Here is a 21,096-nt window from a genome sequence, read left to right as displayed (position 1 = left end):
GGCGGGCAGTTAACCAGTGTTCCTGGATTCCGTACCAGTAATTGCAAAAACTGGAGGCTCGAACGCGTTTATGGCATGCCAACATTGCTCTTACCCTATTTTCAACAAGTTAGACAAGGCAGTGTAGATAAAATAACTCCACACTGAGAAAGGTTGTTAAATTAGTGACAGAATACCATATCATATAAAGTAAAACATAAAAACAGGTATAATTACACCAATGTACTCAACAACTTGTATGCAACAATAGCCTAACTTAAATTTTAAAGGCACGACTAAGCAAGCTGCAAGACAAAATTCCACTCGCTCCGATTTAGGAGAAAAGCATCAGAGTCTTACACTTTATTAGTCATCGCATCCTCAGATAGGCAAGCGTAGTGACTATTTTATTAAAATAAGCATTATGTATAATATTCCGAATTTAACAAACTGCATCCCTTTTATATGCAGGGTTTTTGAAGATCAAGTTTCAAAATGTTTTAAAGTTTGTGTTATATTTCTTCAAAAGTTCTGACGATCTGCAGTACTAGTGTAATAGAAAAAATAGAAACTCCACAGGTCGCCCAACACGACAAAAAAGTTCAAAAGTCGCGTTCAATGCTTAAATTGTTAAGACAGCATTTTATTTCTATGTATCTATTTTACCGACATGACGTTGGATTTAATAATTAAACTAGAATGTTGAAGCCCAAAGCCATTATTTGCTGACACATCGCCCGAATAACTCAAACATTTCAGCCAAGTCAAGTCAAAAATTCAAGTAAAAATCCTTTGTTTCACTCTTTTCATGAATCAATGAGGTCATATATTAACAACATGTTTGAGGCTCATGCTAAGTAATTTATCAACAAAGTTTTAACAAAGCTAACACGACGAAATGCAAAATTTTTATTTCTAGTTAACAAAACCAATATATGTGTATACATGTATGTGTAACTCCGGCTAATTATAGAATATAACCTATCTGAATTGTAACAATAATATTTTAACAAACTTGCACAAATTCAGATATTCTTTCCTGTAAATGGTATTCAAAAGTTGCTCTAATTTATATAATTTGGATGTTTTAAGTAGTATGGTTGAATGAATTTTCCAAAAAGGTTACATTCAAACTGATAATGATACTCGCCTCCTAACTTATTTTCACACGTGTTACATTTCCCAAGGTTTATTGGTATCCTTGTCCAACATGATTTCACGTGCGGAATTTTATCATAAATCGCAATAATGACTTCGGGGTGTTGCTTAAGTACTTTTCTAAGCGAAAAGAAGTTTTAAATATTCTATGAAAGGTGATATTGCTGGAATTTCGAATAAGGGTGTACCAACCAGTTATGAATAAATCTTTAAGTTTATGTCTAACTGCCATTTTAAGCCATTCACTATTAATTACAGTTTGCTGGTCCCATATATTGTTTAAACCGCATTTAGTTAAAATTGATTTGACTGCAAAAAAGCGAAGGACATTTTTTCTTAAATGATTCTTGTTCATAATTTCTATAGACAATATACATATTTTTATATACTATATAGTACAATAGAAGACAATTTATTTGTAAAGTGATCATTTTCCCGTTTGGATGTTCTTGGCCGATTCAAACAAGTTTCATTTCAATATCTTGACGCAAACTAAAGTTATTTAACAGAAACGATCATCCACACACACACACACACACACACACACACAAAATAATTCAAAGTCCACAAAATACACAGTAGGCAGAGATAGGTCAAAATACATCTTAAAATTGACGTATCATCCATGTTGTACCAATTATGGCCAATAATAAAAAAAATATATTTATAGGAACAACAAAGGAAAGTAATTCTAAAAAATATATTTCTTAGTCTACAAAAATCCTTACCAGGTACAGACATGACAAAATATGTTAAAATAAACCTAAAAGTGAGAGGCACCATTCACGTTGTACTACATAAAAGTTGTCCCGGTGTTCCCCACAATTAATCAATTAATTAGAATTATGAAAAAGGAGGCATATATCTAAACACTAGCGTATATTACAATAAAGTAACTGTGACATTCTGAGTAGATGCTTATTAATGTTTATTTGAGACTGAGAAAATGATGCTACACAACTTGTTTAATACCAAACATATTCATGTTTGTTAGTCTTTAAAAAAAACCCAAAATGTGTTCATTCTTCCTGACATAAACTTTTATTTATGTTTTTATTCCGCTAATTGCGGTTTGCCGATTAACATTGGAACAACAAAGAATCCTTGACAAGTGTTTTTTGTTTCAATGAAGTTTTCTAGCGTTCCGGCACTTTTCATTTCATTTATTTTCTCCTCGACTACTTTCAAATCTTCCTCAGTAGCAGATGCCCAGTAGGAATTACAATCTCGCCATTCTTTCTTCAGAGGTCCTTCTGGGTCAAGCAGTGTTTTGTAGGTATGCTCCGGAATATCTACATTTATATGTATGTAGTCTACGCAGTTAAAACCGCACTTCCGGAATATCTCGTACCACTTCCTGTCATGTGGGTAATGTTTCACATGGCGTTTCACGATGTCTTGATTCAGATGTACAAACCATATTTTGTAATACTCACGCGGTGGTTCACCGGAAGTGATTGCAAGGACCCCGTCATGTTTCAAAACTCGTCTTGCTTCTGCGAGAGCCTTCTCTATTGCTGGGAAATTCTCGCCATCAGGGTTTCCTTCTAAATGATGAAGCACCTGGTATGTAATTTGTAGAAATTATTTTTTTTAAGTTTAGACCGCGACTGAACAGAAGTGAGTTCTGTTCGTAAACTAAGAGGCAAGCAAAGCATTAAGTATAAAATGTACCTTCAAGTTACCCTGTCAAACACCTCATGATCTTACTTAACAAGAGCTGTCAAATGACAGCGCGCTCGACTATTTTAAGCCCTACTTGCACACAAAAACTTTTGCAACATTGCACGTCTTGAAAAAAGGGCATAATTCTGTAAGTTGCAAGCTGGAGGTATGGAACCCAGCTTGGTGATGTGGTCTTATGTTGCCAAAGTGATAACTTTGATAAATTGTTAACTTTTAAGAAAATTTTGACCAAACGTTCCAAGTTAAAAAGGGGCATAAGTTTGAAAAAATAAAAGCATTATGTAACTTGTCATGCGAGAACATCTCAAAATCTCAAAGCTATGTGTAGAGTTTAAAATCATTTTTCATTGCACTTTTACAGAAAGCTGTAAGCATGCAAAACTTCTGCGATGAAAGCCGGCGCAGACGAAATCGCAACAACTAAAACTCTCATTTTTTTAAAAATTCAATTAGTGGAGGCACAATTTTTTTTTTATATTTGTCGTGTGATTCAAGTAGTGCTTATACATATTTGGTTGGGTTAACGTCACATCGACACAGCTGTAGGTCATCCAGCTTTAGATGCCCCTCTATGCATTATTTCATCACAAGCTGGCACCTGGCTAGAACCATCGACTATCCGTAGGCCAGCTAGATGGCTTCCTCAGATGAAGAATTCAACGCCCTGAGCAAGGTTCGAACCCGCATCGGTGAGAAGCAAGTGACTCGAATCCAGTGACGTTAACCATTCGGCCACGGTGCCCGCTGCTTATAAATTAAAATGATTTTTTGCTCTATGATCTCTGTTTGAATTTACTGGTAACAATTAAAATGTTTTAACTAAAAGACACAGAGCATAAAAGTAATGAAAATGATAATTACATATTCTGACCAATCAATCAGCGTAAATACCGTAATGTGCTTGTTTAACTTTTGTTAAAAGTGAGCATACTGTCTTTGCTCTAGACTGGTGCAGATTGATCATTACATCGCAAGAATGAGCTGTGTCCGCTTTTAACAAATTTTGCAATTTATACAACTTTACTCTATCAGTAAAGTTAAAAATAACTTAACTCTTAAATACTCATGAGCTTCTAAATCGCAGGAGAAAAAGTATGTTTTTTTCATATTCTTTGTCAAGAAATGAGAGAAAAAAACGCACTTTAAACGTTGGGATTTCTTTTCTTAAAATGTTGGAATAGCATCATGGGTTCCATTTTTAACGTTTCCGTTACTAGAAACGTATTAACATGTTCAAAATTTTTATTATCTTGTGTGTTTAAAGCAATGGAAATGTAATGGTTTTGATTCACTGTTTTGTTTGACGTGCTTTTACAAACAAGGTTTAAATACTTTTCACTATCTATATTTTTTTTTAATTCTGCAAGTTAGTAATTTAAGAACAATCTTAAATAAAACTTAGCGTAGGTTTAAATACTTTTCACTATCTATATTTTTTTTTAATTCTGCAAGTTAGTAATTTAAGAACAATCTTAAATAAAACTTAGCGTATATGATATAAAAACATTTTCACTCAATATGTAAAGGAACAACATCAATAGATGACAGAGGAGACAGTGTGATTATCATTATGCTTTAGACTTTTGGTTATATTCTTAATGTAAAACAGGGATACTGCAGACATTCAAAATTTTAACTTAAATGATGTGATATCTCGAACCTTGACAAACTATATATCTCGTGTAACCCTGGTTATGCATTACATAAATCTCTATCTACTTTTGACTTTTTTCGAAACATGTACATAAATATATTATATAAAATTATACGCCACTTAGGCTCAAGTAAGAATATAGAACTCTGACAAAGATATATGAAACTTTATAAATTTTGCAACAAAGCGTATATGATTTATTAGTACTTAACGACTCACAAACAGTAAGAACTTTCATTTTTGTACTCACCATATTAAACATAACAGCATCGAAGCTTGCGTCTGGAAATGGAATCTGTGGCATTGCAGACTCCACAACTGCTTTAATCTTTCCTGATTCGATTGCATCAGCAAGTTTGACCTTGGCCTTCTCCAACATGCCAGGTGAGGCATCTAACAAAGTCACGTGACCTACACCATAATCAATTAGAGCCTTTGCATAGTTTCCGGTCCCGCAACCTGCATCTAGGACGTGCAAGTCCTACAAAACCATATCAAATCTTCTTAATAAACCAATAAATAAATAACATGAAATTAGGTGCTATCTAAAAGGCAGAACTCCGTTGAAAAATCACCAGTGCCCAATAAAAAAATAAAGAAGTGGTGTTATTACAATGGCTGCAAATATTTCCGTTTTAGGAAGTTTATGTTTTATCATTACAATTATTTGTATTAACGATAATCCATAATTTCTGAATGCAGTACATGATGTATAAGCTTGTTATGACTTAGACTGCATTAAAATTAAATCTCAACATGTGAAAACATGATAAAAGAAAGTATGGTATAGATACATGTATATACATCTGCACCAAGATGAAGAGAAAAACGTATTTGAATAATTTCTGTTATTCATATTGAAACGTACTGTATCCTTTTACATAAATTACTATCGTAGAAACCAATCACTAATAATAAATGCTTCAAATTTAAAAGATTGGCCTTTGAAACTTTTAAACGTAACAGAATCTCATTAGGCCTATAGTCTAATTAAAGAAATTGTGTCTCTATTCGGGTGTATGTTTGGAAATGAAGACTTAATGTAAATATTTTATGTTCCAATTCCTATGTTTTTATGGAAATCAGAATTTACGTAACCCTGGGGTCATAGACAATGACTATTGTAATTCTCTTTATATGACATTATGGTTAAATTACGTACTTTTTGAAAGGAAGAATGGGACTTAATTTCGGCCAAAAATACTGCCATGGTAGACGTCTGGTACGGGAGAATGACAAACAACCATTTATGTGTACGATGCTTGTAGACAAACCATTTGAGCCGTGTCATGAGAAAACCAACGCAGTCTGGTTAGGATCCATGCTGTTCGCTAACAGTTTCTCGAATTCCAATAGGCTTTGAAAGCGAATAGCATAGATCCTGACCAGACTGCGCTGATGCGCAGGCTGGTCTGGATCCATGCTGGTCGCAAAGCCACTATGTTGGTTTTCTTATGTCACGGCTCATTAGTAAAAGTTATTGATTAGAATTTTACTCTAACACTGTTCGCCGATATTCTCAAAAATCCCTGTTTAATTTACTGAACTGCTAGGCATGCCATGAATTCCCAGTCCCATACTACCACTTTATATTTCCCGCAGTAGTGTAGCTGATTAGCGTACTATGGCAAGTCTATATCTGCATGTAGGTTTCGTGTGGCTATCAGTGTGTAATATTATCGCTTTCAAATTAACCGTTATTAAATAGGCTATTTATTTTTAACCGTCGGTATTGTCCTATTTTATTGAACTGTCAAATGCATACTGATTAAATGGGCGGTGCATAGAATATTTTAATCTTCGATTGATTTTCGGTACATTCCGTTTTGTATACGGAAAGTAACCAGCAATTAAATAGTTTATTTTTAAAGCGTGTAAACATATATACGCAAGACACGATAGCTCAGTTGTCATCGTCAATGGCTTGAAACCTGGAGTTCGTAAGATCGATACCGTTCAGTATCTGAGTTTTTTCCCAACAAATTTCAACAAATACTCTGTACATATCCTTTTTTTATCCAGTATTTCCTTCATTTTATTTTCACAAGTATTTTTTTTTTCATTTTTATCTCTTTTATTAATTTCTCATTTATATATATATATATTATGTATTTTTGTTTCACAGTTCATTTCACGACTACACAAATTTCATAAATATGAATTAAAAACTAGCTAAATTCATCATTCAGTTTCATTCGCGGTGTCAGTACTGCTGTCATCGAAGTCATATAAATCAATAAATAATTGAAAATGAAAAATAAAAAATGTGCTCGCTAATGGGCTCGAACCAGCGATTTCCCGCATTCGAGCCAAATGCTGTAACCACTGAGCCACAGATACGATCGATGAGAGTGTGTTTCACTTACAATACTAATAATGATATTTAGACACTTTAGGTTATAACACACTAAATAGTTGTTGTTCTTTATTCTATATAAAATTGATATATTTCCAATGACCGCAGCACACATCAGGACCCATTTTAAATTTCTGTAACTTACATTTTCTTGAAGAATATTGTCAGTGCTAACTAAAAATCAAAAGAAAAGTGGGGTCATGTTTGATGCAAGAAAAATAATTTCAGTCAAACACACAAACTGCAAAATCAGCTAAAAAATGAGACCCCAAATTATACTGGTGGTGTATGATCTAAGTTTCCATGAAAAATTTTGTCATGTTGTTATTTCATTATGAAAATGCTACCTACATGTCAAGCATTGATCTGGCATGTGATTTTAGCAAAACAATTGGAAAGAAATAAGGAAAATAGCTCTACAGAGCAAAAAAAAACTGAGGACTATTTGTGTCCGCCATTATGCGACTACCATTTTTTTCGCGACATTTTTCTATTTAGTGTCTGTATGCCTTTACAAAATTTCTTTCCGTAAAACATACGGATAGCACCGAAGTTGGGCCGAACATTATAATATCGAATGCACAGAGCGTGTAATGTATGCATATTTGACAGGTTAAAAAATAGCACAATATTCAGGAAATTACTATGCCCCAACGATAACTTTACAAACATGACTATAAATAGATAAAATGAAACAAAGGGAATCCAGCATTTTTCTAACATGTTAAAATCTAAATATTTCTAGTTTTATTCGACTGAGCTATGTTGCAGTATACTAACTGGATAGTTAAAATTAAACAAATACTAATATTTTACTTGTCAAAAAATGTGCAAGCAATATGAATTGTTATTTTATCAGTTATCATAAAATGGACTCGTCCTCGCGTTTCGGCGAGAATCACGTTATCATTGGGGATTAGTACTTGAATTGTAACAATGTCAGTGTTAAGCACAAGGCAAAATTTAATACAAGCCGAAAGAATTCCTGCGCCCAGGAGTTATACAGTCGAGAAATTTTTATGGATGTTTGAGTAACCACTCGGCCTAGTAAGTAACTTATTGGTGAATAAGGTGCTTTTTCTATTATACCATTACGCTTTAATGTTGCAAGTAGATCTGTGAAATATGTATATCTTAATTCTGAAAGTTTTTGATTTGAGCAAAATAACTATATTTCCCTTTCATGTATAACATAATTTTTAGCTCAACTGGTCCTTGACTATTGAAACACTTTACTAGAGCTTTCACAAATGTGATTCATGCTTTCACCTGGACTTCGTTGACATATAGAGCATTGAAGACAACACAGGACCATAATCCAGGAAATTAATGAGCAATGCAAAACAAGTCCTTTATGTACAACTTGGTATCAATATTGATCATTGCTGAAAGTTTGAATAAATTATATGAAATAATGAATGAGGAATTCAGGTCACAAACATTTCTCTATATATCATATAGAGTGCCAGGCAAAAACGGCGTTCCATAAATGCGATAAGCCAATCGCATATCGGTAAAAAGTCACGTGAAATCACCCAGTCCCAATGTGCTACACTACTTGTTGCATTCCAATATACTGCGGCCTGGAGGCCGCAGGTAATAAATGCATCTGATATAATTGCATGCCCGTGAAATACTTTTAATGTGATATTATTTTAAATATACTGCTTCTGTTTAAAGACTGTGGTATTGCTATAACAGCTATGTACACAACATGACCAAAAGAAAGACTGTACTCTCACCAATCAATAATAAACTTAATAACTTAATTTAAGAATTATACATAAAGCCGCATTAGCTCTAGTGTGTGTAATGTAGTGTACACGTACAACTATGCTATGTTGCAATGTTATATTGCGGAATGTCACGAGTTAGAGAGATAACAAAGAAACCGATAGGTAGACGGGTAGGTAGACTGGCTGTACTCATCCGTATTACCCTGGGCTAAGTTACTGTAGGGAATCTAAAGTGGTTGTATATTCATGCACGGCTTTTTTAAGATTAATCTTTTTATATCTATAGAGAAGGGATGGTAGGGGAACCTTTTTAATGTTTATTCTCATTGGTATAGCCAAAAGGTTTTGCCAAGTGTAAAAACTCTGTCAGTGATTTTCAAGATAGTGGATGCAATAATGTGTTTTTCCAAAATTCACGCTTGTTAATTTGGACCCCAAAACTTTTTTTAAAATGTTATATCTACTGTAAAGGTAGTACATTGGAACCTGACATCAAAACAAATCGCTTGTTAATTTTCACATGAATGATTTTTGTTACATTATTCATGATAAATACAATAAAAAAGTAAAACTAGTGAAATAAAAAAGGTCTGGTGCCGATGATGAGAGGAGGGGATGCACTGACCTTTGAGTCACAGTTGAACTATGACGTCATACCTTACAAACGTATGTATATATAATAAATTTCAGTTACGGCAGCGTGACGAACTCGTTTCACATTGAAATTTATTTATTACAGCTTTTTTTCTACGTAGAAAATTTATTGCGCGCTAATTTCTTATTATCAAACACTCATTTACATTGTTATTCAATGTCAAAGCTGTAAGCGGGACGCTTTTATAAATCCGTAAACAGCAAGCTTTGAAGAAACCCGAACAACACCGATTCATATAAAATACCACGAATTTTCAACTCGATAGTATACACGATATCTGTTTTCTTTTTCACACGTCTAACCGTAATTCGACGCTGTCTGTGCCGCTTAGCGGCGTCGGTAGCTCTGCTAAAATTAAATGAAGTTGAACATCTTTGATATTCGAATGCTTACAATATTTACAAGGTCCCTTTCAATATGCATATTCCATTTTGTATAAAAACATATTTTTGTTGAGATAAATGTAACTAATTTCTAAATGGTATTCGAACCTTTATAGTAGTATGAAATATCGATCATAATCTTCCAAAAAGGAATAATTGAGTATATTATATGATATAGTATCTACTTACTTTCAAAGGTTTCCCACAGTGAAACTGTATCATCGCTGCCATGACGTCAGAACCCAAAGCAAACCTCTGGTTGTCATAGTTACGCGACGCACTATTGTAATCCTCGTATTTACTCATGCCTGTATTAGAAACATTTAACAGTCTCCTAAAAATAGTACTAAATAGAAAATAAACACGTTTGAACTATAAAATTTAGAGCGAGTATCTACGGGTGGTAGGGTGTTGTGTGGTGGGGGTTTGGGGCTTCATATACAATAATTAGGTAAAACACAGGCAAAACATTAACAATCTAATGTGTGAACAATCAGTGCCAGAAATAAATGTAATAATTTGTTTTGATTTCACGTTCGGACATTTAACGATCGTATTAAAATGGTACTGTGGAACATAGTACCAGGCATATTAAGTAGTGTCACATTTCATTACCTCCACCGGGCCTGAGCAGCTAAAGCCTAGCTTGGTTGCGTGCTTAGTCTACTTACAAGTTCACTAACGACAAAATTTTCTGCAAACGGGACAGCAAACGACGAAAAAATATTAAAGCAAGCCATATTATTTATTACATATTATAAAACAATGCCGAAACGAACTGTAATATTTATACCTTTTATCATATGTTGAAATATCCTTTAAAAAGAACGTGTGTTTACAACATACCGACTGTTCCTACTACATCCGTAATGCAGAGACACGCATGTACATACAAGTGACAAAAAGTTGTCAAAAGATATGAGGTGAATATTAACCTGGTTAGTTATCAGTTGTAGGGATAGAAGTTATTTGCTTATACAGCCTTGATCGTAATCAGTTTTACCCTTATCTTGCTAAATTTCTACAACGAAGTTTACCATCTTTCAATTTGGACAGTTCCATTAACTGTTAAAAGGGGTGCTTACCAAAAAGATACTGACGGAATGGCGAACAGTGAAGATCATGATCAGACTGCACGGATGTGCGGGCTGATCATGATCTACACTGGTCGCAAATGCATAATCAATCGTGTCTAGCATGATAAGGGTTAAATCACTTTTATAAAGTACTATGGGTATATATCGTATACTGTCGTGCCGAACTGTCAGTAACAAGTCTGGGGTAAAGCTTTTAAACACGACCTTGCACACACAGACATTACTGTTGCAAATTATGTAAATGTAAGTATCAGATTTCAACATTATACTGTCACACTGTATTAAAACTACGTTATCTGTAACAAAAAAAAATACACCCAGAGCAGCTCTTGAAAGTTCACAGGGTCAAAATTACACAGACCAGATCGTGAATGTTTCAAACCCGTTTGAAAGGCCGTCTTCAACATATAACAACTAAAATTATAACAATCAAATCATGGAAGGTATTTACTAGGCATTTAACTAGAGCATTTTATTTTCAAGGGAAATAATTGTGGTCTGACTGTATTATTTTGAAAATCACAGTTGAGATTTTTTTATGTGTGCACCGGTACAGTTTTGTGGGGAAGCGAAAGTTGCCATGGAATTTTGTCTTTTTCTAAAAACAAGGTAAGTTGACAGTTTTTGTTGAAATATATATCTGATAGCTGACACATAGGAGAATGTTTTGGTTTATATCCATCTTACAGATTTTTTTGAAAATGAAGAGAAACAGGGGGAATTCTGTAAATTTCTTCTTATATGCAAATGAGCTGAAAATGTATTGAAATGACTAGATCAGAAGTTTATGCCTTTCCAGTAAGTTTTTCCCTACCTTTGACGATAGTTATTAAAAGTATAGATATCAACCTCTTTGCTGATATTAGTACCTAAAATTTTCAGCCTGTGAATAGCTGTGGAAATTTGGGACTTCCTTTTTTTGAAGATATAAATAGATCTAAGCTATATTTAGACTAAAGTTTTTTTCAGTATAACAGCATGTAGAGAACCCTTACATACAGTCAAATATTCTTGATATTGCAAGGTAATATAATGCATTTTTCAAGTGCTTGCTGTTTCTTATGTTGTGCATACTTGATATAGGTCATTGTCAATGTCAACTATCATTATACTGACATTTGAAGTTGTTGTTTTTTTTCTAAATTACCTCCCTTATATATGCATTTTTCTTCATTCATTTTATTGATAATTACTTCCCTTTATGTTTAGCAAAAATTCTCAGATTGCATTTAATGAACTCCCTTTATTTAACATGAAAAATTCTCTTGTGTAATGATTATTTGTATATTTTACTTTCAGTGTCTGATACATGTAGTTGCAGTCTGTCTTTGGAAGCTGTAGAAATAACAAGAAAGGGACTGACATAGTGGTATAGTTTGTTATATATGAAGTTTATTGATGGCATTCATGTCATGATGATATCATTAAAGTATAACATACATTGATATTCTGACAGTCATGTGTTATTACATTTGAACTGAGACTGTTTTATAATCAGGTTCATGATATTTTTTAATATACATTGTATACAATAGTTGCATTTTTTTTCAATATTAATTGCAGCTTTATAAATTAGAACACTTCAGGTTCATGTTTGATATAGTTTATTAATGATTATAATTTTAATCATACAATGAGTTATGAGATATTTTATTAATTTTAATATATTTATATTAATATATGTAAAAAGTCTGTATTAAATGCATAGGTCATCTTTTGTACAAAAATAAAGGAAAAAAATGTTGTATAATTTTCATTTTCAGTTTTGGTAGGGAAAAGTTTGAGCATGTACATGTACAGTTGTTTGACCTGTCTTACCCTGTGGCAGTCCAAGCAGATGTTACCATTATGAAAAATGCAGGAGGTATTATGCTGTTGTATGTTAAACAAAGGTCTCAAAGCATTTATAATATGCTGTATGGCTACATTCTTGCTCCTGAGATAACTGTACAAGACAGCTATAAGACTGACATTCCTGACAAGATGTGAACCTTCTGGACTTTATGTCAGCCTGGCATAAACATTTCTTTCCTGTAGCTTTGTGTATCCCTCAATTTACTAAGTACATATCTCCATTCAAAATAATGATAGTAGATATGGTTTAGTAATAAATGTGTGATAGCTTTGTAATGTCAACATTTCAAAAGTAGAATGAACATGTACTTTGATAATAAATATTGAAATACAAATTTCAGTATATTGTATCAGTCAGCAAAAACATGAAGTACATTTGTATAGATCTTTGTATTAAGATAATTAAAACAATTATATTCAAATGCTTTGACACTGATTTTATGTTGAATTCCTAGAATGTGTGTGAATTAATGTTTTACAATATTTCAGAACTTGAAGACAATGGTTAGTGCAGAAGGGACATAAAAGTTATGATAAAAGTAACAGATATAAATAAGGTAAACTATTGTGATAAAAAGACATGGCCAGTGCTGCACATCACAAAGGCAATATTTGAATTTAATTTTTTCTCACTTATGAGTTCTGTAAAGCTGATTTTGCAATATATATAAAATGATTAGGATTATTTTTTTACTGTGATCATTTTTTCACATGATTTTGTCAAGACTGACAATTTGTTCATTGGAATAAGATAATTAAAGGCGGCATTGTGTCACATAAAAATATGTCTGCATAGTTGCCTAACATTAAATGTCAAATTGTAAACAAGGAAATTCTAAATTTGGAAAATCCTTTGTTGTTTTTCTTCATTTAGCTCAGTTGAAGGAGATGAAGTTTGAAGCAATTTTCACAGTACAACCTCTCCAGAATAGCTCACTCTGAAGCAAAAACCTCTCTTTAACAACATCATGAGAATTTCCCTAAGCTGAAATATAACTATCAAATTTACTTCTCCAGAACAACAACCTCAAAATAACTAAAATATTTGTATATCCCACAGGGTATTGCTCTACAGAGGTTGCATTGTACTTATAATCTATGATTTCAAATGCTTTAAGAAAAACAACACTTTCAACAAGGGGAAAAGTGAACATATATTACTCATAGGGTGAAGTTTTGGCAGTTCTCAAGTTCATTGTTTTTGCATGCTATATAAAAGCACTTTAGGTAGTTTATCATTATTATTACATCATATACTAATCAGTGGTTGTAGGTTGTTGTTGGAGGTTTTAGGGTGAGATCATAGGTGAACATCATCAGATTTATCTGTTTATTTTTTTCACCATTTTATTGAATATGTACATTGAATGTTATTAAATATGCAATCTTTTCAGACAGTCCTATTAAATAACTTGTCATTTAGTGGATCTAAGTATATGTAAAATTTAAATAAAGCAGCAAGCCAAGTAGCAACACAATCTTGCTGCTTAAAACAGGTAATTCCTTAGACAAGTTGAAATTAGACAAAATGTCAATTTGTAGAGTTACCTGACTTGCTGCTTGATAATATATTTCTAAGATTAGAATATCTGCAAATGTCTAAAATGATGTTATAATTGTTTTAAAAACTATCATGTTTTATTCTCTTTATGTAATAAAGTTTTACATTTGTATTTCCAGAAGTGCTACAAGTGTGTTGTCATGTGAAATGGAATTTACCCCAACTGTGCTGCATGATGTATATTCAAGTGCAAGACAGCCATGCACCAGCTGTAAACTGAGATGGACCCATATAATAAATATGTTGACTTTCCTATGTATTATCATCTGTACAGAATGTGTTCATGACAAGACTGTATACATGTATTGTTAAATCATTTTTTATTTCCATTATTGCATGCATGTAAGAAGCAAGCATTTAACAATTGCAGTCATAGAAGTGTTAAAATGTGATCAATCTAATTTAAAGAAACACATTTAATTGGACTTTTTAAGTTTCATAGTATTTTTGGTGGGGATTGACCCAGTCATTCAGCAACTCATACAGTCTGTGTGTCATTTCTTGTATGTTATAGTTTTCTTAATAATACATTAAATGTCAAAGTTATGGTAAGACGAACTCATTCATTACTAAAGTCTTGTAGATTAATGTTAAAGCAGTTCAACATTTTACCATAAGTTAACTAATATTCTATTTAACCAGAGTTGTCACATATTTTCATATAAATATTTGTATAATACAGTCTAATCTAATCTACATATGATGTACCACAATTTTTTAGTTATATTTTATGTTGATATTTTATGTTGTTTTCATGTCTCAACATATAATTACTAACATCAAAGAATCTTAAGTATTTTACAATTTGGTTGGTATAAATGGTTGTTTTGTTTATATATTTTTTTCCATCCGGGAGAATAAAGAAATATACATTTCAAAATATCTCATCATTCCAGATAAGTACACTACATAATCAAGATAAAAGAAATAAGAACAATATATGTTGGTGGAATTTTATTTTCAAAAATTTGATATACAGTCTTTGTAGTATTTACTTCTTTAGATATGTTGGACTGAAATGGGAATAACAACATACTTCAATTTTTTGTAGTCATAAGTTAATATGGGAATTATTAACTTAACTTAACTTAAAAAGATTTTATCTCACTGTTATGCCATCTGAGCTTTAATATTTTTCAACATTGTCATTGGCAACAAGGCTCAAAATTATTTGTTGTGTATACCTTGCATTCATGTGTGATAAATGCTTTTATGGTATTCTTTAATATAATTTATGCTTTTCATCTTACCATGGATTAAAAATATATAAATTTATTTGTCTGAAAATTAAGGTAAAAATACTGACTGATTAAATTGCAATATAAGAAAGCTTATTTGAGATAAAGGGAGGTAATTCCATAAAAATATATGTAGAATGTAGATGATAAATGTAATGAAGGGAGGTAATAAAATATTGTGAAGTTATTAGTCTTCATTTCTTTGATGAGCTAATTAATTGTTTTACATTTTGGTTTATTAACTACAAGTATGACCTAACATGTGTACCTGTCCTGAAGGAAAATAAAAAAGGTTGTTTGATGTCCTTGTACTGTTAAGTTGTTCCTGTATTTGTTTACATTCCATGTCTGAATGAAATGAAGAAACAGACTTTAATGAGGGTATCCCGGAAAATACCTAAGTTTATTTTTATATCAGCAAATTTGATGAGATAGTCATTCAGGAGTTGTCTATCCTATTTCCAAAAATGCTATGGGGACTAAATTTTTTGGAGTAAATATCTCTTTTAAAAAATAACACACAGCATTTTAATATTGTATATATATTATCTGATGCACTTAGCAATATATATTTGGAGTCAAAATGTTAAAAATTCCGGTTTTAATTTTTTAGTTACAATGTCTATATTTACAGTGAAAAGAAACACCAACACCGATAGACTCGCATTTGTTCTAGATGAAAATTTCTATATTCTCTCATCGACCACAATCGCCTGCCAATTCGTTGTTAAAATACAATATTAAATCATGCCTATAAAGGTAAAAGCTCTATTTATAAAGTGGTAGCTAACAAACAAATATGTGATACATACCTTTATTTTATCCAATTCGTTGTTAAAATACAATATTATAAAGATAATTTTTAAAAGCTTGAAAACATTATTTATAAAGTGGTAGCTAACAAACAAATATGTGACTGTCCAAGTATAGTTGTCTCCCTTCCTCGTTCAAACAGCGGAGCAGGGTTGGGGGACGACGGTCACGCCAGTACTAAATTTTGCAGTTGTAAAAGACTTGTATTTTTTGTTCAAAATTGCAAAATTGCAGTCCTGATTATTTCAAGTGAACACCTATAGATTTTGATTATTTATTTTACAGTTGCAGATTTCATTTTACAGCTGTTAAACGACTGCAAAACAGTTGGAATTATCTAAAGTAGATACAGCTTACAGCCTTAAAATGAAAAAATGTACAGCTGCTGTGTTACAGCTGTAGAAATGATTGAGGTGTTGAAAAGGGGGCATTATTTTAGGCGACGAGACTACAGATACACAACGTTTTATGATGAATTGTTATTCTGTACAAAGTCTATAGCAATTACTAAAGAAACGCAAAATAAATGACCTAGTAAGTAAAGAACAATATGGAATATGTCAACAGTATTGAAATTGAAAAGTTCAAGAGTTACAATGTAAACACTATGCATCAGAGCATTTATAAAAATGTCTGTCATGAAAACGTATTATAATGTTGTAATCATTTATATCAAACTCATCAGCACAAGCCAGTCTAACAGCTGTACATAACTTTCAACAGACGTGAATATTTTACACCTGTAAATTACGGCATGTTCTAATCTCAGGCCTGGCCCGATGAGCCAAATTTTCGACTGGGCCAGGCCAGGACAGGCCAGATTTTATTGTACATACAGAAATGAATGGCATACCATCTAAATATACAATAACAGTAGCAGGCAGTATAAACCTGTATTGTTTACTTGCTGCAGATCAAACAGAATGAGAAACCAGTCCTCTGGAAAATCATCAATTAGCCATCATTCATCTTATTTGAAATACAGACTTGCACTGAAGAAAATGGTGTAACTAAATGATAACTACCCATCTTTTTCTGTGATCAAATTTTTTAAAGTCAACTATAACACTTAGTTTTAAAACTAATGGCTAATTTAAATAACACTGTAAGGAATCATGGCCAGATCCAGATAATTTCCGTGGTTTCCTACCCAGCATGTTATCTCATTATCACTGACAAGCCCTGCTGCAATATAACTGAATATTTGCATGCAGTGAATGCAGACTCTTTGGGAATTGTAATTACAGGTTGTGTCCCTACTATCCTTAGCTGACCTCTTAACTGTTCAGTTGAACTTTTAATGTTTGTTTGGTTTAAAAGAGTAATAAAACTAGAGCTATCACTAAAGGTGATGAATGTACCCCCCGCATGCACTGACACAGTACATTGCAATTTGACGCACACAAGATTGCATAATTATGTGGACTGTATGTATATAGACTGTATGTATACAGTATAGTAACAAAAAACAAAGTCCCATAACTATGCAGAATATTTATCTAAAAGAATGTAACATGCACCATGCACAACTAGGGTTGGTACTGATCACTTGTGTGAAGTTTCATTAAATTGTGTGTAAGGGTTTGGTAGATTAGGCATGCACAAGATTGCATATGCAGACTGCATGTACATAGTATGTTAACAAGAAACAAAGTCCCATAACTCTGCAATTTTTGTCGCTGAAAGAACCTAACATGCCCCATACACAACTACTGTTGTTACTGATCACTTGTGTGAAGTTTCATTAAATTGTGTCAAGGGGATGAGGAGAGATGGTGCGCACAAGATTGTGTCTATGTATATAGTATAGTAACAAAAAAAACAAAGTCCCATAACTCTGCAATTTTTTTTTTTCTGAAAGAACCTAACATGCCCTATGCACATCTACTGTTGTTACTGATCACTTGTGTGAAGTTTCATTAAATTGTGTCAAGGGGATGAGGAGAGATGGTGCGCACAATATTGTGTCTATGTATATAGTATAGTAACAAAAAAACAAAGTCCCATAACTCTGCAAATTTTTTTTCTAAAAGAACCTAACATGCCCTATGCACAACTACTGTTGGTACTGATCACTTGTGTGATGTTTCATTAAATTGTGTCAAGGGGATGAGGAGAGATGGTGCGCACAAGATTGTGTCGTGTCTATGTATATAGTATAGTAACAAAAAAACAAAGTCCCATAACTCTGCAAATTTTTTTTCTAAAAGAACCTAACATGCCCCATGCACAACTACTGTTGGTACTGATCACTTGTGTGATGTTTCATTAAATTGTGTCAAGGGGATGAGGATAGATGGTGCGCACAAGATTGTGTCTATGTATATAGTATAGCAACAAAAAAACAAAGTCCCATAACTCTGCAAATTTTTTTTTCTAAAAGAACCTAACATGCCCCATGCACAACTACTGTTGGTACTGATCACTTGTGTGAAGTTTCATTAAATTCTGTCAAGGGGATAAGGAGAGATGGTGCGCACAAGATTGCGTCTACGGACAGACGGACAGACAGACAGACAGACAACCTGAAACCAGTATACCCCCCTTACAACTTTGTTGTCGGGGGGTACAAATAATATTCATTGGGGGCCACTTATAAGTGGTCAGGGTGTTGGCATTTTAGATTATTTGATTTTTTTCTTACACAAAATTTAATGGTGCATCTAAGTTTTCTTTTCACTTTTCTGTGATAAAGTCACAAGAGCTATTACTGAGCTGAAACCACACCCCACCCCACCACTGGTGCCGGCATTTGTTTCAGTTATTAAAATTTTTTGAGAAGACTCCTGTTTTTTGTTTTTACTTTGAGGGTTTTTGTACCCCCCGACAACAAAGTTGTAAGGGGGGGTATACTGGTTTCATGTTGTCTGTCTGTCCGTCCGTCCGTCTGTCTGTCTGTCCGTAGACACAATCTTGTGCGCACCATCTCTCCTCATCCCCTTGACACAATTTAATGAAACTTCACACAAGTGATCAGTAACAACAGTAGTTGTGCATGGGGCATGTTAGGTTCTTTCAGAAAATGTTTTTGCAGAGTTACGGGACTTTGTTTTTTGTTACTATACTATATACATAGACACAATCTTGTGCGCACCATCTCTCCTCATCCCCTTGACACAATTTAATGAAACTTCACACAAGTGATCAGTAACAACAGTAGTTGTGCATGGGGCATGTTAGGTTCTTTCAGATAAAAAAATTGCAGAGTTACGGGACTTTGTTTTTTGTTACTATATTATATACATAGACACAATCTTGTGCGCACCATCTCTCCTCATCCCCTTGACACAGTTTAATGAAACTTCACACAAGTGATCAGTAACAACAGTAGTTGTGCATGGGGCATGTTAGGTTCTTTCAGAAAAAAAATTGCAGAGTTATGGGACTTTGTTTTTTGTTACTATACTATATACATAGACACAATCTTGTGCGCACCATCTCTCCTCATCCCCTTGACACAATATAATGAAACTTCACACAAGTGATCAGTAACAACAGTACTTGTCCATGGGGCATGTTAGGTTGTTTCAACAACAAAAATTGCAGAGTTACGGGACTTTGTTTCTTGTTCACATACTATGTACATACAGTCTGCATATGCAGTCTTATGCGCGCCTAATCTTCCGAACCCTTGCACACAATTTAATGAAACTTCACACAAGTGATCGGTATCAACCCTAGTTGTGCATGGTGCATGTTACGTTCTATTAGATAAATATTCTGCATAGTTATGGGACTTGGTTTTTTGTTACTATACTGTATACATACAGTCTATATACATACAGTCCACATAATTATGCAATCTTGTGTGCGTCAAATTGCAATGTACTGTGTCAGTGCATGTGGGGGGTACATTCATCACCTTTAGTGATAGCTCTAGTTACATTTACTTGACTGTGTTTCTCAGTATTGTTTCTTACTCATCAAGCCTTTATCCACAATACATCCCCCACTCCAATACGGCAATAACTGCTATGTAGAGTGTGCTCTTGTTAAGCTTTTCATCCTTGCGGCCCATTGGCAATGGAGAACTTATATGTTATTGCAAATTATGAAAGAGAAGTAGTTGTTGATATGTGAAGCAACATAATCTTTATTCTTGATTAGTACATGCATATGTACATGATTTTTAGTATGTAACATGTTGTTATGTTATATGTTACAAAAATATTTATCATTGTGTTTTAATAATGTTATTTCTAATTGATATATTCAACGCTAAAAGATCTCTTGAGCCTGTTTCACAAAACGTTGTAGGATTTTTTTCACATACTTAGAACAATATAAAAGCAGTCTTACGAAAATATTCAGTATGTGTATAACCTAAACTACAAAATTTATGTATCACTTCCCCGCATCATACTATCCCAGATCCCAGAACGAAGATAACATTTAGAAATTGAAAGTTGTTGTCCGTAAGTATTGACAGGTGGCACTCATTAATCTTCGCCAATATTTTCAGGCGTTTTCTTTATTTTACACCAAATTTGTAACCTGAAAATATCTAAATTGACAAAAAAACATGCATAGTTTACCAATGGCACAGTGGCGTAGTGATATTAAGTTCTCTGACTTTCACGCATGTGCTGTAAATTTAGCAGTCTTATTAAAGCTGATTTATTAATTGATTCTACTGATGAGAAGCCTCTGCTACTTGAGTTGTCATTCACCAGTTACGCTCATAAATTGCTTGGGACTGGAGTGTGTATCGTTTTGTATCATTTTATCTGGGTACGTTGTCATCATGTACCATTTAAACATGTCTGGTTTGTTAGAGTTAGAAGTGGCTCTGTATTTGGGATGGTACCATCAGTCAACGGTTATCCTCATAAATATTAGGGGTAATCTTAGTCTTTCATTACTATGATACTCTCCAAATATGGAAGGGTACATACTGTTGTATATAAACCTAGGTCAGAACTTGAG

General features: G+C 33.3%; 1 protein-coding gene and 1 long non-coding RNA gene across 2 annotated transcripts; one reads left to right on the top strand and one right to left on the bottom strand.

The window, feature by feature from the left end:
- Positions 1 to 875: 875 nt before the first annotated feature.
- LOC123535699 (demethylmenaquinone methyltransferase-like) lies at positions 876 to 10,489 on the bottom strand. The gene is made up of 4 exons (XM_053528908.1): positions 10,401 to 10,489; positions 9,797 to 9,915; positions 4,728 to 4,958; positions 876 to 2,700 (listed from the first exon to the last, which is right to left on the bottom strand). The coding sequence occupies exons 1-4, from the start codon at positions 10,408 to 10,410 to the stop codon at positions 2,191 to 2,193; spliced, it is 870 nt and encodes a 289-aa protein (XP_053384883.1). The 5' UTR covers positions 10,411 to 10,489; the 3' UTR covers positions 876 to 2,190.
- A 662-nt stretch (positions 10,490 to 11,151) lies between these two features.
- Positions 11,152 to 15,658, top strand: LOC128550103 (uncharacterized). The gene is made up of 4 exons (XR_008368060.1): positions 11,152 to 12,073; positions 12,468 to 12,568; positions 13,048 to 13,115; positions 14,239 to 15,658. It is a non-coding gene; the product is annotated as an uncharacterized LOC128550103 (long non-coding RNA).
- The last annotated feature ends 5,438 nt before the right edge of the window (positions 15,659 to 21,096 follow it).

This window comes from Mercenaria mercenaria, chromosome 17 (genome assembly GCF_021730395.1).
Source record: "Mercenaria mercenaria strain notata chromosome 17, MADL_Memer_1, whole genome shotgun sequence".
NCBI lineage: Eukaryota > Metazoa > Mollusca > Bivalvia > Venerida > Veneridae > Mercenaria > Mercenaria mercenaria.
Note: the sequence above shows the minus strand (reverse complement) of the source record. Positions and strands in the feature narration are given on the sequence as shown.